Source organism: Podarcis gaigeae (genome assembly GCF_964106915.1).
Source record: "Podarcis gaigeae genome assembly, chromosome: 1".
NCBI classification, from domain to species: Eukaryota; Metazoa; Chordata; class Lepidosauria; order Squamata; family Lacertidae; genus Podarcis; species Podarcis gaigeae.
In genome coordinates, this window is record NC_139678.1 from 46,124,339 (window position 1) to 46,140,544 (window position 16,206).

Consider the following 16,206-nt stretch of genomic DNA (forward strand, 5'->3'; position numbering starts at 1 on the left):
CTGAGGTGCCAGCACAAAGGACTATAGTGGCCTATAAGACGCAGAATAAGCAGATAACAAAAGTCTCATGCAGCCCATTGTATTATATTGTTATCCTTAATTGTTTTAAATAGCACTTTTATTTAACGTGAGTCAAGTGCTTGGCGATCTTTATTGTTATTTGCAAGCCTTACTGCACAGTCTCTTCCTGGCGCTGATGGTAGATTTCCTGATTTGGGATGTGAATTGTCTTCTAGAGTAGTGTCATAAAGCTTAATTTAGAGTAAAAAAATAACTCCAGTTTAAATCAGTGCTGGTCTCCCTGCACACACCTCCCCCTTTGGTGGAGTTACAATATTCGCATCAAGAGGTTCAGCCATTAACAGTCGCTGATGAACCTCTGCCACCAGGCAAAGACATTTTTATTTAGACAGGCCAGGCTGACTTGCCTGTTGTAATCGGTTTTAACATGTCACCTTTAATCATTTTAAATGATAATTTATCTGCCTTGCTTTCATTTTGGGCTGCATATTTAATTACAACTTTATGTTTTACTAGTAGTATTTATATTATTCTTGTTTGCCATGTTGGGAGCACCTTTTGGGTGGAAAGGCGGGGTGCAAATCTTAAACAGTGAACAAATAAAACTGGCGATAGCACTAGAAAACATGTGGGGGCTGGGAAGAAGGTTCTGAAAGACAATCTCCATTTTTTTTAAAAAAAATATTGATGTATACTTCTGAGCAGAAGTTAAATTAAAACAGCACAAAATTATAACCGCACAAGACCTCACTGGAATATCCTAATTGGGATACTGGGCCATAAGGTTTCGGACTTTAGCCCTGAGGTCTAGCCTTAGTCACCATTGGCAACATTTCCAGCATTAATGAGGTTCCAAGTACAAGTAACCCTTCCCTGCCATCTGAAAATTTATCCAGCAGGCACATCAGTGTGTGCAGTGGGACTGGCAGAGATTGCCCTTCTCTCCCTTTACTTGTGAATGTGCTGTTATGAAAATTCCTTAAGTATGCTTAAAATTGCAGTTTAAGAGTTAGGAAAAGGTGAAAATGAAACACCCAGAATTGTAAAGCTAGTCTTGCTTAGCACACTTGGATGCCCCTAAAACTTGTTTAGCAGTAATTTGGAACATCATTGGCCTTTGCTCTCTGACTTAAAAAAAAATGGGTTGGATCCAAATGGTCAGTTGAACTTAGGTTGCGTTGAAATATATTGGACAAGTTAGTCGTAACTCAAGTCTCTTTGATTTCAATGAGAACTAAGTTCAGTTAACTTAAAGTGTTTCCAGACTCAGAGGTGATGGGTTAATTTGCAAGGGTTGTTGAGATATTGCAAATGGGATGTTGGCAACAGGTGGGAATTGTGTTCACTTATTGGATTGCCCCCCCCCCCGCCCCTGAAAAGGTAAATCCAGATTACCAGGGGTCTGGGGGACACTGGATGGCATTTTAATGTCAATGATCTAGTGTGATTGCTGCAAAACACCGAAAAGCAACCTTATGTGCATGAGGCACACTAATCTCACAATAAATACTCACCGGGGATTGCTTTTAATTTTCAGCCATAGAGCACAGGAGTCATGGGGCACCCAGATACATGCACTGGGCAGTCTGAACTAGCTTTATTCCAGTTATTCTCTTTGTCAAATGTATTGTTCAAATCCATGTAGAGAAAAGAGTGAAAGTTGCATACTGCATGTCTCCTGGTTTAAGCAAGAATGTTTCTTACCTGCAGCCCAGAAAGGACCAGATGGGGCCATCATCTCCAATAACTACTGTGATTTCTGCCTTGGAGGATCTAACATGAATAAAAAAAGCGGAAGGCCAGAGGAACTTGTCTCATGTTCAGACTGTGGGCGATCTGGTAGGTGATTCCTTATTGTAACTTCCTGTGAGTGACTGACATGTGTAAATTCCTTTTTCTCATACTTAGGAATTGTAGATTTATTGTTATATTTTCTTGTACAACTGGAGTTGGTTAGACACGTAGTTTTGGGTGGGCATCTTAAAAACCGTATATACAGATGAGATTTGTTCCCATTCAACTTGGATAATTATTTCCACTGCGCTCTCCTCTGTCTCTGTTTCTCTGTCTCTCTTACACGCACAAGCATACACACAATATTGCATAGGACTGAGGATGTGTGTCAAACATTGTTCTTTGCAGTGTAATACTACTGAAGAGGGGTTTTTTTTAAAAAAAATGCTTTTAATCTATGTGCGTCTGTTTTAATATAAATTGTGATCCTTTTATCATTATCATCTTGAGATTTGTCCAGCTCAGTTGTTGAGTTTGGGGATTGTATGGATGTTTTCATTCTACTTGGGGCGTTGTTTTTAACAAGGAAAAAAGGAGTTTTTAACAATGTTTATTCCATTTTAAACTTGTTTCTATTTTTTTTTAGGGATTTGGGGGAATATAAACCCATGGGTTAAAATCATAAGGTTCAATCCAGTTAGTTCTTATGCACATGATTATGTGCACTCAGCCCTTTTCTGCGCAGATTTTCACACATGTAGGGTTGCTGACTGATGGTGTGTGGTGGTGAAAGGAAACTCCCATACACATAAGAGAGGTTGGGAGGATGTGGTGGGCATCTGTATAGTGTCTATAGTAACAAAAATCCTTGGAATTTGAAATCTGTTGCATTGATTCTGCTCCTGACATTAATTACATGGTAGGATCATCTACTTTTGTTGTCCAAATAACGCAGAAACTTCTTCTAAAAACCAGTAGTCAACTTTTTATCAAAACCGGTGGGTCACAAAGACTGTCCCTACGTCTTCCAAACTCTGCTGGTGACAGCAGAATGCTATTTTGTGCTTTACAGAAAGTAAACAAAGCACAACAGATTTATGCTGCAATCCTGTACCCACTTTCCTGGGCCCTAGTGGAGAGCAAGGGGGATTTTACCCCCCCTGACCTGTCCCATATTTTGCCCGACCTATCCTTTATTTTAACCCAACCAAAGGTGGCAAACCTAGGCCCGTTCTGCATACATTTAAACATTACCGGTATATTGAATTACAAATACACACATACACCTGCTAGCTGAGGATAAGACTCCATGCTTATAATCAAGGAGGTCATTTATAGCACCAGCCCTACCATTAGGCTGAGTAAAGTGGCTGTCATAGGTAGCTGATTTTGAGTGTCATGAAATGGCAGAAACTTCTTGGTTATTTTCAGTGCTTTTCCCCCTGGAAAAACAGTATCAGTACTCCAAAGCTTCACCCTCCCTAAGGGCAACATGAGGCTGAGCCTCCATAGTACAACTGAACCAGTGCTTACTGCCAGAAAAAAAGCATTGGTTGTTTTATTTGACATTGTTGTACTTTCCTGGGACAGGAAGATGCAGCTGCAGGATTTTCTGCCTTAGGTGCCAAAATAACTTGACCGGCCTGAGGTATTGTGTACCTTGACTTGCAGTGTAGGGGGCAGTTGCTTCTCTGCCTCAGGCATCACAATAATTTGGGCCAGCCTTGTAAAACATTAAAGCTTATGCCACAATAAATCTGTTAGTCTTTCAGATGTTTTCCTAGGTTCTGCTAGGAATATGCTTACCATTGGGGTGAGTCAGTTAAAGTTGGATCCAAGTCTTCTGGGCTGTTTTTTGTTTTTGTAGCCCCTGTCTATACAGTGGTACCTCGGTTTACCAACTTAATCCGTTTCAGAAGTCTGTTCTTAAACCGATGCGCGCTTTCCCTAATGAGGCCTCCCGCCGCTGGTGCCCTTTCACCATTCGGATTCCGTTCTTAGACCGAGCTAAAGATCACAAACCGGGACACTACTTCCGGTTTTGCGGAGTTTGTAAACTGAATAGTTCGTAAACAGGGCTGTTCTTAAACCGAGGTAACACTGTATTTCCAGCATCCCTAATTTTACATTATAATTTAGATATGAAGCTTTTTCTTATTCATTTATTTTTCATATTTGCAAACCACCTGCTTAGACTTTCTAACTATAGAGTCCAGTATATTAGTATAAGCTACCATTGGAGGAGGGGGAGATGGATACTCCCGTAAATGGAATCCTTTTGCAAAGCAACTATTACTCAGTTTGAATTGTTTACCAGAGTCAGTTATCTGTTACACAGATGTCTGAGTCTGTATACAGCATGCTGGGTACAAGCACATACAGTCTGGGGGGCGCATCATTCTTAATTCTAACAAAAACCTTACTAATTTACCCATTGAAGAAACTTCCTTCATATGACAAAAGGAGACAGGTTAGCTTCTTTGCCTGTATAGACATAGTAAAATCATTAAGTGTTACTATTTTACATGTATTTTCATCTTTGGGAATATGATTTGTACATCAGAACATTTTCTGATATTTGTACATCAGAATAGTTTCTCGATATCTACTTCCTTCATCTATTTGAAGTCATGCTAATTGGAATTACTGAACAAGAAACAATGGGGGTATTGTTGTTTCACTCTCTGAAGATGGATCCAGGAATATAGTGTATTCTGAAAATTGTGTCAAAGTTACATATTAGAAACCTTTCTTTCTTTGGACGAAATGCTTTAAAATGTTTAAAATTTGCTTTATCTGCCTTTTTATATATGAACATATATACAAAGAGAAACTTTACTAAGCTGGCATTATGTATTTACTTATTTACTAGTTCTGAAAAAGTTTTCCACTTTGTTTTACGAAAGAACTATGCCACTTAGGAGAACAGGTGCAGAAAGATCAGGATGAGGGTGCTTTGGGGTTTTTGTTTTTTTTTAAGTTATGGAAAACTTTTGAAATGGATTATTACTCTCAAATAATACATTTAGGGCAGTTGATGCCAAAATGAAGGCCAGTCATGTTACTCCATACTCTTAATGAATTCCCACTATTACACACAGTATGAGTTATTTTAAAGCTGCTCAAAATAATCACAAAAAAATGCTTTCTGTATGTTTTAAAGAGAGGAAAACAATATTAACCCTTTTGCTGCCTTAGTTTATGGGCAACTGTGATGGTTGTTTTGCTTTTTACTCTTTCAAATGCAATTCAGTTTATACTTTCCTTATTGCTCCTGCTGCTGTTCTACTGCTCTGTTATCAACCTGAACCCCACTTTAGATATATACAGACAGACACACACACAGACATATATATATTTGTATGGCTGGGAGATCTCTTTAGTTTGAACTGTTGAATAGTGATAATAAGCGATAATGATGAAATTAATGATGATGCCTGTTGCTTAACCCATGTGCTGATATATTCATCATACATGTCAGCTCATTTGGGAAGAGAAAGCAGGAAGGAAGAGGCAGCGGCGGCAGCAGCAGCAGCAGCAGCACACACTACGGAGGACTTGTTCGGTTCCACATCTGAAAGCGACACCTCAACTTTTCACGGCTTTGAAGAGGATGATTCAGAAGAGCCTCTCTCAAACCAGGGCAGCAGCTCCCCATCCACAAAGAAAAAGGGCAGCTGCTAAACTAACTAATCACACACAAACTCTATGAGCTACTTCCTGCCCTTTTTGCTACGTTTATTGTGGCTGTTGCATTCCCCACCCCACCCTGTCGCCAGTTAGACCCATTTTCACTTTTGGATGTGTACACTGAAAGCACAACAGTATAATTTTTTTTTAATAGAAAACTTACCTTCTCTTTTTATTAAAGTTTGGGTTATTTTATATTCATGATCATTCATGGCCCCTTCCTTTCTTTACAACCACTGAAATGTAGACATCTTTAACAAATAAGTAGTAGAAGGCTAATTTTCTGGACTTTTAATATATATCAGCCAGATACAAAAAATAAAAGTACAGAAGGGTTGGACACCAGGAACCCGCCTCATAGAGTGTTTATATATTTATTTATATATTCTATATATTATTAGAAAAAAGAGACCTTTTGAGATTAAAAGAGAAAAAAAGCAATGAAGTCTACTTGATAATCTAACTATACATAAAGAGAAACCGCTGTGGTATGGATAGTTCCCAGATGGAAAGGAAACTCAATCCCTTGCCAGTGTGACTTTTGCACTGTGAAAAGTTTGCATTTACTGTAGCACACTGGATTTTGTGACTTCCCCCTTCATATTCCTGCTGTCCTCACCTTTAACAGTTTGAAAAATAAAAAGGCAAGGAAGATCAACAAAGAACATAAAACTGAGGAATTTCTTGCCTCCTTATTTTGGACACATTTGTCTTCTGTAAAGAATGCTTCATCTCTCCCCCACCTTGGCATCTTTTTCTAGCCACTGCTTTGTGTTTTACGTTTCGCTCCTTTACCTTCTACGTTGTGGAAAGACATTTCCAAGCACAGGGATGGAATACAACCATCAAGTCACAGATTCTGCAAAAATGAAACAAAGGATGTGAACATTGAAAGAAATGAAAAGGAAAAAAATACCTCACGTTTCTTTTACTTTTTGAAAAACAAAAAAACAAAAACCCATTTAGTCTTATTTTTGATAGCTCCTGTTGAAATAAACCAAAGCAATACTCACTAATCTTCAAAGGGCAGTAGAGAAGACAGAATCTCTCTCATTCCAGCACCATGGAGCTGAGCAGCAGGAGTAAAAGGTATGTTCCAAAATGAAGTATGTTTCATTGTTTGTGAAATGGCTGCACTTTTAAGTTTGTCCCAAACTATTCTGCATTCTTGTTTAAAGAGCACAATGCAGACATACTGGCTAAGTTTGGATGATCATATCAATTTGAAATTGCTTTAATATCCTGGCTTGTTCTGGTTGGTAACCATAGTTTCCTGGTTCAGGTGACACAATAAACTATGATTTATTAGAAGCTTCTTTTCATTGCTCATGCTACAAAGGGAAGAGCAAAGGGGCTGCATGTGTAGGCAAAAGAGAAGTTTATATCTTGGCTAGTAAAGGTGGGATATGATCATCGTAACTGGGCCAGCACTCAAGTATGGTTAGCTTAACATTGGTTAAGATCCCCAAAGTGCAGCATGGATAAGCACTATGTTTGCATAGGGACAATAGCATTGTGTTGTGTGATGCTTTTAGGTATTTATAGAGTTGACATTGTGCTGGGACATCTTTAGCTCTGACCTAGACAATTGTAGAGTTCCCGAGAGGAATTCATTTAAAAGCCTGACTTAAAGATAGATGTAAGTTTGAAAAAGTGTCATGGTGTATATATGTATGTGGGGTGTATGTGTGTGTGTGTGTGATCCATATTTTATATTAATGATTGTTTCCTGTTATTATTCTACGAGGCCATGTTACTGCTTGCTGGCGCCTTATAATAGATCAGCGATACTTTGACTTAACATAGGATGTTCTTCTCTAGGGAGGGCTGGGAAGTATTCCTATATGCCAGTCAGTATACACCAGCCTTCCCCAACCTAGTGACTTCCTATGATATATTGCAACTCCCAACAGCCCCAGTCACCATTGCTGATGGAAATTTTAGTGCAAGACTCTGTGCTTCTACGGCCTTTAATTTATAATAGGATTATGATCAGACCATATCTTTGTGTGTTACTCCCGTATATACCAAGTTCCCAGCAACAGCTACTGTATGTATATAGCATCATTGGTGCTTGAATGTTTGCAGAACATTCTAGAGTGATAAAGCAAGAACTAAGAAAAGGTGACAGCATTTAGAAGGGACTTCTGGAAGGCAAAGTTTTTGTGGGATGTGGAGGTGAAGAACTTGTAGCCTAGTATAGAGCAGCCCTAGGGAGCGCGAGTTTGAACTTGGGTTGTGGAAGCACCACCCTTCATTTAATAAGTACAGAAAAGAAAGTCTGCTCTGTTTCCCACAATACAAAATCTCATTATTGCAAGAAACAGGGGGGCAACTTGCACCATCTGTTCCAGCCTCCTGACTTGATATTGTCTTGCGGAAGGCGATTCTTTTAAAATGAGATTCAGAAACCATACTAATAAGTACACAAGTAAGTGTACTTGGAAGCCCTCAAGAATTGGTGAAGAGACTCCCCCAGGTGACCTCAGTTTTTATGGCCCTGTGGCCGATCAGTCCAGGCACGAGCTTCAAAGAAACTCTGCCCAAACCGTCCAGTTTGATAGATAGCCTGTGTATCTATGCACATACCATCCCCTCCCAATGCCTCACTTTCTCAAAACAATGTCCAGCATCAAAGAAGGCACCCAGCATTATCCTCCACAACTGATTAAGGCAGCTGTGTGCTGGGCTTCACCTCCTCCCAACGTTCTCAGGACATTAAAGACTGTTCTCACACCATCAAAAACATAACAAGAGCGAGGGAGGGAGAAGGAACAGATGCAGGAAGGGTAACCATGTCAGGTCACTAACTCCTCAATACAGTTTGTCTTCCAGACACATTTCTCATACAGATATCTCCCAAGGCCAATGCTGTAGCAATTATTCCTCCTCATTTTCTTTCTTTTTTGGCACTATCAGCTGTCTTCTCACAAATCATTGAGTTACGGAGAGCAGTACCTCCTGATACACCATGGAAGTTAATGGCAGATGGGTGGTAATCTGATCCTCTCCTAATATTTGCCAACTTGATAAAACATATTGCCTAAAAGCACCCCATTTTAACTACTGTGACTGTAGCAAAAATAATTTTATAACTATATATAATGAGATGGTCCATAGTTTCTGTGTTGGACACATATGGGGTGAGGGCAGTCTATGTGGTTTCACCCTTACTTGTTTTCCCTTTCCCCTATCTATTACTCATTGTTAGAAGTTGTTCAGATTTGCTGTTTTTCAGCCTGTGGCTGTAGTTCCATAGATACAGAAAATCATTCCTGCTAATGCCTGGAGCGAATCAGATAGTTGATAAGCATAGCCTGTAGAAGGGACACCATCTGTGCTAAATGCCTTCTGTGCCTGCTGTCATATTTGAATCCGGCAAATTCTTTTCATCATCATCATGAGAGGCAGGGACAAAACAAAATTTGCAATCTGAAAGTTGGAATAGGCCTAGGTATGGTTCTTTGGGAATTTTGCTCATTATAGTAATATCTGCCCTCTGGATGTTCTACTCCTAGGTGAATGAAAGGTTACAGCAAATGTGCAAATGGAGAACCCAGAATGGGAAAGAAAAACACCAGACAGTTTGGGTAGGGTCAGTTCCTTTACTGACAGGTAGTCCAAAGGATAACGCAGCCCCTTAGCTTAGCAGTTATATTCAACTGTAGCATAAAGTAATCCTACCTCAGTCTGTCCCAAGAGACAGCTCATAGCAAAAGTAATAAAAAGTATTTCCAGCAATTTGTCCTCCTTGCAGCATTCGGTTCTAGCCAAGCAACAGGGACCGAGGCAAACTTGCTATAAACACAAGGACATTTATACTTTAGATTGAGCCACTCTCTGACTCACAAGTTTGCCGACTCACACTTAAGCAGCTGCAGGTGTAGGACAAGCACACCCAAATCAACCCTCTTGTCCTTTTTCTCTGTATGCATAAACCCACATATTCTAATAGTATTCCCATAAGTGTGGTGTCTGTTATTTGCTGTAGAACCCCAAGTATCTCAGCTGTTAATAAACCTTTAAAATCTCCATGGTTGTGCAGAAACGGTTGAAAACATAGACTGGTCCACAATCCAGCCCATACTTAAGCCCATTGAAATAATTTGGTTGAAGTACACTAATTAAGTAATGGATTGTAGGTACAAATGGAACTACAATCCAATGGACTGCATAAATATATATCCTTACCAATATACTCCCAGTCAGATTCCCACGTTCATAAACTCCCATTGTTGATATTTCCAATATATTTTTCTCCTATTACCACACCTTTTTTTCTCACTTTTTGAAAAAAAGAGAAAGAAAACATTGAGTCAATAACAAAGGATGTAAATTAGGTTCATTCAAAATAATCAATTTTGTATATGAGCATAGAATTTGAGTTAACTTGGTGAAATGTTTGAATTTGGCTGGTGCACAGTATGAAAATCCTTTCTTACTCCTCTTGGTTTCAGAATTCAATATTGTCCTTCAGCAAATGTTTCAATTATGAAGTGTGGGTGTGCATGTGTGCATGTATACAGAATGGTGATGGTGGTGTGATGTACTTTTATGAGAAGTAGTCATTGTGGCTATTTTTAGCAGCTCATAGGCCGAGGTGTTGGTGTCAGCGTAATCCTGTAGCAGGAGATTTAGGCCAAGGATAAACTGCAAGTTTTTCATTTGATTCCAACATTAAACCAACACAGCTATGATTGCCATTTATGGTTTGCAGTCCTTAGGTTTGTAGTCACAGAGTTGTCCTGAACTATAGCATTGCCGTTCTTTGTTGCAGCGAAGTGTATATCTTTGCTCCTAGAGGCAATAAAGCACAGGACTCCTGCACTTTTTTAAAAAAAATAGTTTGAAAGTCATCAGGAGGAGTTTTCACCTCAGCAGCCCTGTGGCACATCCATATATGCTTGCTGAAATTCTGTGCAACTGTTTCAGGCATATGAGCACTTTCATTCTTGTTTGTGGACTCTGTTCAACAGGAATACACTGAATGTGCAAAGAGGGGGTGTTGGAGCAGTGTGTTCTGCCTGTTGTATGAGGGTTGCTTTTTTAGTTTTCCCTTTCATTGCCTCTCCTTCTGCAGATAATGGGCCTGCGCTCACTTAGATTCTGAATCCATCATCTTTCAAGAAAACTGTTGGAAGAAGCCAACCAAGAATAGCCAGGATATTCTGATCGTCCTCTTATTGCCTGATCCTTTCATACCTGTGTCTCATCCCACACAGGAGCCTGGACTGTGGAACGCCTGCTGGCACTTGCTCAGAGAAGTCTTGGGGATTCCCTAAGCTTGTGCAATACAAAGATACCCTTTCCATTTTATTTTATTTTTTTAAAATCCCTTTCTTTTAAGTGTTGTATGAGTTTGTGTGCGTATATATATATATAAAAGCCCAGGTCAAACTGGAACTGATTTACAGTAGAAGTGACTGAAAACAAGAAACAAAATGAGAGAGAAAAAACCTTGACAAAAAATAGAACAAGTTATTTTATTTATTTGAATATTTAAGAGAGAAAAGTAGTGCTGATGTCGCACAGTATTTTTGTTTAAAATGCATTTAACTTCAAAATTTAAAAGCAATTCTTGTGAAGAGGGGATTTTCCCCTAGAGCGCTTAAATGTAAGATGAAGACTGACTATTTGCTTTCAGGTTAATTTTTTTTTAAGTTATGAAAATAAAGATAAACTCTGCTTTCTCTTACTTTAAAGATGCCATTCATACACACGCTGGGTGTTTTTTTTTTCTTTCCCCAAACTGGATGTGGTAAGTTTAAAGTTGTTCTGGCTTATTTTCCTGAATGTCTGCTAATGTTTCCTGCTTGGTTGTATTGTATTAGGGCAAAAGTCAAAACGTTCAACAAAATATTTTGAAAATGAAATGCTGGATCTTGGACAGTTGTTGTAACAAGGACTATAAGCGCAGTCTCCCAGCACTATCATCTGACAGGAACTTTGGGTGTTACCAGTTCTCAGCAATAATGCCATTTAAACTAGGTGCTTATAAAATAGATTTTGTTGTCTGAAAAGAAGTTGTTTTCCTGTGTTGATTATTCTACTCAAGAGCTATCAGCAGCTAACAGCTGCTTGCTATAGTCCACAAATAATGTAAGCAAGACAAAAAGAAGCAACCGGGACAATACATCTGGAGAGAAACCTTTTTCTCTACAACTGTTCTAAAAGGCATTTGAAATAATATTTGGGAAGAGGTAGAATATTAAAAAAAATCTTTCCAGGAATAGCAAAGTTTATACAGTTGGATCTAGTCACAGGTCATAGTTCTCTCTATAGTAATTTGTTAGGACCAACATGTGACATGCTGATAGCTGGTGCTTATGTGACAGCTTTTAAAGAGTGATCCCTACCTATTCTGGGAAGGACGTATGAACATGACCCCAGGTTCCCATTGATCCAGAATAGTTCCTGGGAAAATCCAATTGGAAAAGCCATTCTGATATAACTTTTCAGTGGATATTTGCTTACCAGATGATGTGAAAAAGTTGATTGTGTGAGCCTTCGAATTGTACTGTGCAATGTACTTCTATGCACCTTTACTTGGAAGTAACACTCGCTGAGTTAAAATGTGGCTTACTCCTTAGTAAGTGTGCACAGGAGTCTGCTATACGATTTGGTTTTGAGTAAAGGTAATGACACCATCCCCATACAATTTAAACCTGAAGCCTTCTCCTGAAATTCTTAGAGCGATCCTGCTTTAAGAGGACTGAGCAAACCCAGCCATCGTGCATTCTCATTGAGCTTGCTCAGGAGTCCAGGGGAGTGAAACCACTTTGAAATATACAACTGTACAGCAGGGTGCTATGAATTTTGCATGCTCAGTTGTTCTTTCAGGGATGCTGGTTGTGGGGGCAATGCAGAATCCAGTCCGGAAAAGCATCAGACATGTTCAACTCAGTAGGTCAAATCTGCATCCTACTGAGGAGCTGGAGCTCCAGAACATCGCACATTAAAATCAGTGGCAGAACTCTTATTGGGGTCAGTGACAGAAGACCCATTTAGACAGACAGTCACTTCAATGATTTCACTTGGAAATCTGCAGACTACCTTATGCTGCCATTAAAAACAAATGTTCCCATTAGATGCAAAATGCACAAACTGTACTAACTTGTGTTTTGTGTTCACTTAAAATCAACTTCCAAGGCGCCTCCTGTATACTTCTCTGTAAATATTTATTTACCCAACCTTTCTTAAAAGGAAAAAAAAAATTGTGAAACTGCAATTGCTGTACATAGTTTTTAAAGGTCCTCATTGTTTACAATGCTGTTCTCCATACTGAAAATAAAACTTCCTTCTCTACTTATTTTTGTTTGTTTCCCCATGTGGTAAAATATTATTTCAGTTTTCAAAAAACAAACAAACAAACAAAAACCGAAATACAAATGTTTAACATACTTTTTGTTTTGTTTTGTTTTCCATTGGTATTTTGACTTTGTCCATAGTCATAGTCAGCGGCTGCTGTGAAGGTAGAGAACAGGATGTGCAAGGCTGCCTGATGTTGTGTCTGACTTTTGTCCGTGTAGCTCACTCCTGCTATCTACTGTGGCAGTTTGACTGACTCTAAGGTTTCAGGCCAAGGTCTTTCTTAATGGGAGATGCAAGGAATAGAATTTGGGTTCTTCTGTAGGCAAAGCAGCTACCACTGAGATGCAAGGCAAAACTACATGTTACATTGGGCATGTGAAATAGCATGGTTAAGCTGACCAGTTTTATTTTGAAGAAATAAACCTTCAAAAGGCCATTTAAAATCCATTCTGGGAGCTCCCAGGCCCAGATTAGGGTCCCTCACTGGATTCCCACTGAACCCCAAACTACTGTTAACTCAAAGATTCTGTCAATCACACCTTCAGGGGCAGCTGAGTAGATTTTCAGTGGGAAACTGGCTTGGAGTCCCTAAAGGCCGCTTTTCCTTCGAAATAATGCTTGTTCAATATGACTTGTAGTCTGGCCCTTCCACGGGTGTCAGTCCCTCCCAGGAAAGCCGCAGCAGGTTATGCACAAACTGCAGTAGTTTCTGTAATAGGGAACCAAGGGGCAAGGGGCAGAGTCCTTTGGAGAAAACTGCACGAGAGTTGCATGCTACAGCTATTGTACATTCCCATACATTTCAGTGGGCTTTCAGAGCAGAACTTCCAGAAGGATTGTGATGAATGATTAAAGTCTTTTTATGCTTAAGTCTTTTGCTTAGGAATGCTTAAGTCTTCATCAGTTAACTAGGACATTAGTCCTACTGAACTCAGCGGGATTTACCTCTGAAGCAAAAATGCTGAGGATCAGACTGACAGAATCAAACTACGCATTTGATTACTTTTGTAAGGTTGATGCCCAATTCATAGAAACTTTAAAATTGGTGTGGCAGCCTGATCAGTAGTATATGTAATGAAATGTAAAAGCAAATAGAATCCCACAGTAGTTCCTCTCTTAATGTGTGTCTGTCTATCTATCTATCTATCTATCTATCTATCTATCTATCTATCTATCTATCATCTTTCTATCTTTCTATCTATCTATCTATTATCTATCTATCTATCTATCTATCTATCTATCTATCTATCTATCATCTATCTCTATCTATCATCTATCTATATCATCTATCATCTATCTATATCTATCTATCTATCTATCTATCTATCTATCTATATCTATCTATCTATCTATCATCTATCTATCTATCTATCTATTATCTATCTATCATCTATCTATCTATCATCTATCTATCTATCTATCTATCTATCTATCTATCTATCTATCATCTATCTATCATCTATCTATCTATCTATCTATCTATATCTATCTATCATCTATCATCTATCTATCTATCTATCTATCTATCTATCTATCTATCTATCTCTATCTATCTATCTATCTATCTATCTATCTATCATCTATCTATCTATCTATCTATCTATCTATCTAATCTATCTATCATCTATCTATCTATCTATCTATCTATCTATCTATCTATCTATCTATCTATCTATCTATCATCTATCTCTATCTATCTATCTATCTATCTATCTATCTATCTATCTATCTATCTATATCATCTATCATCTATCTACCTATCTATCATCTATCTATCTATCTATCTATCTATCATCTATCTATCATCTATCTATCTATCATCTCATGGCCATAAATTGACCTACAGTTAATGTACACTTGATCCCCTTTCAGATTTAAATGCAGTTTGGTGTGCACAAAATTTAAGCCCATTGCTACACTACAGAGCTCCCTATGAATAGGAACTTCCATTTCTCCTCCAAAAGAGGATAACCACCATGTAAACCACTTTGCCGGCATCTCTTTAGGCAGAGCCCAGTTTTTCTACTAGCCTGATTTTTTTTAACTAGCATAAGCGCTAAAATGCGAATTTGATTAACGACCCCACAAAAGAAAGCATCATATTCAGCAATACCAAGTTCTAAAAATTCCTCCTCCTCTTTCATGAAAAACTTCTATATTTCAGGATAGAAACTCCTGTAACAGCACTGTACTCAATATCTTTAGAAATATCGGTACTTGACTGCACTAGTACTGAATGACCTACAGATGAGGTCCAGCTAAAAACTGCTATGGAAACAGAGATTTATTGTAAGTACTGAAAAATGAACAACAGTTTGAAACAGCCTTTTGTAGCCATTGCTTGATGTAAGAGATGCAAAACTTTGGAAATTATTCATAGGTGTTAGTCCTTGTCTGATAGTTCTGCCTAGCAGAGTTCTGCCTGTAGAGTTAAGATTTAGCTACAGAAATGTTTTTGTGTTTTGTTGTAGAAGCGATTATTATAGTTCCAGTTCAAAACCAGTGTTCTCATCAGTGCTTTTGGTAATACTTTAAAGTACAGTTTGGTGAAATGGTGCTGTTTTTCACTCTGTCACTGCTATGTCAGCATTAATAGGACAGATAGGGTGAACTGTACCGTGGTACCTCAGGTTACATATGCTTCAGGTTACATGCGCTTCAGGTTACAGACTCCGCTAACCCAGAAATATTACCTCGGGTTAAGAACTTTGCTTCAGGATGAGAACAGAAATCGTGCTCCAGTGGCGCGGCGGCAGCAGGAGGCCCCATTAGCTAAAGTGGTACCTCAGGTTAAGAACAGTTTCAGGTTAAAAACGGACCTCTGGAATGAATTAAGTACTTAACCTGAGGTACCACTGTACTTTAATCAGCACATCTTTTCAATGGTCCCTTTGTAGATATATCTGGTGAAATGGGTTGAGTAGTTCCACCCCCCACCCCCCGAGTGTGCCATCAGAACTATGCCAAATATTTCAGGACATGTAGCAACCTGAAAACTTCTTTCCTCAACTCTCATAAGACCTGCTTATACATTAGTGGTTCTCAGTAGCAAGTTCAGTGACTAGACCTCGAAGTCTGTTATAGAGACCAAATTCCCTACACCCCATCCTGCCATCAAGCCCATTCCCTTTAGGGAGATCTAGTTGATAACTAATTTTAAAAGTCTAAATGTGCCAGCACCCTGAAATCCTTTGTTAACTAGAGTTTACAACACAATCCTAACCCTACCCCCACCCCTGATAGTGCAGCAATAAAATTGCTGGCACATTTGCAAAGCTAAGCAGGGTCCAGTATGGTTTCAAATTGGATGGGGGAGCACATGTTGAGACGCCTGAATTGCAGGGGGTGCAACTAAGTGACCCTTAGGGTCCCTTCCAATTCTAATAATAATAATAATAATAATAATAATAATAATAATAATTGTACCCCACCCTCCCCGGCCGGAGCCAG

The 16,206-nt window shown here is 38.9% G+C and overlaps 1 protein-coding gene across 2 annotated transcripts in view; it reads left to right on the plus strand.

Annotated features, from left to right (window-relative positions):
* Positions 1-16,206, plus strand: part of DPF3 (double PHD fingers 3) — a 195,251-nt gene that overhangs the window by 152,633 nt on the left and 26,412 nt on the right. The window contains exons 8-10 of one of the 2 annotated variants that reach the window (XR_014566363.1): positions 1,732-1,860; positions 5,237-6,534; positions 10,526-12,754. Coding sequence is in view for 1 of the 2 variants with exons in the window: in XM_083747471.1 (XP_083603597.1) it covers positions 1,732-1,860 (129 nt within the window). In the remaining variant the exon portion in view is untranslated. Of the gene's footprint in view, positions 1-1,731; positions 1,861-5,236; positions 6,535-10,525; positions 12,755-16,206 lie in introns of those variants that run through there. The other variant, XM_083747471.1, reaches the window with a different exon arrangement.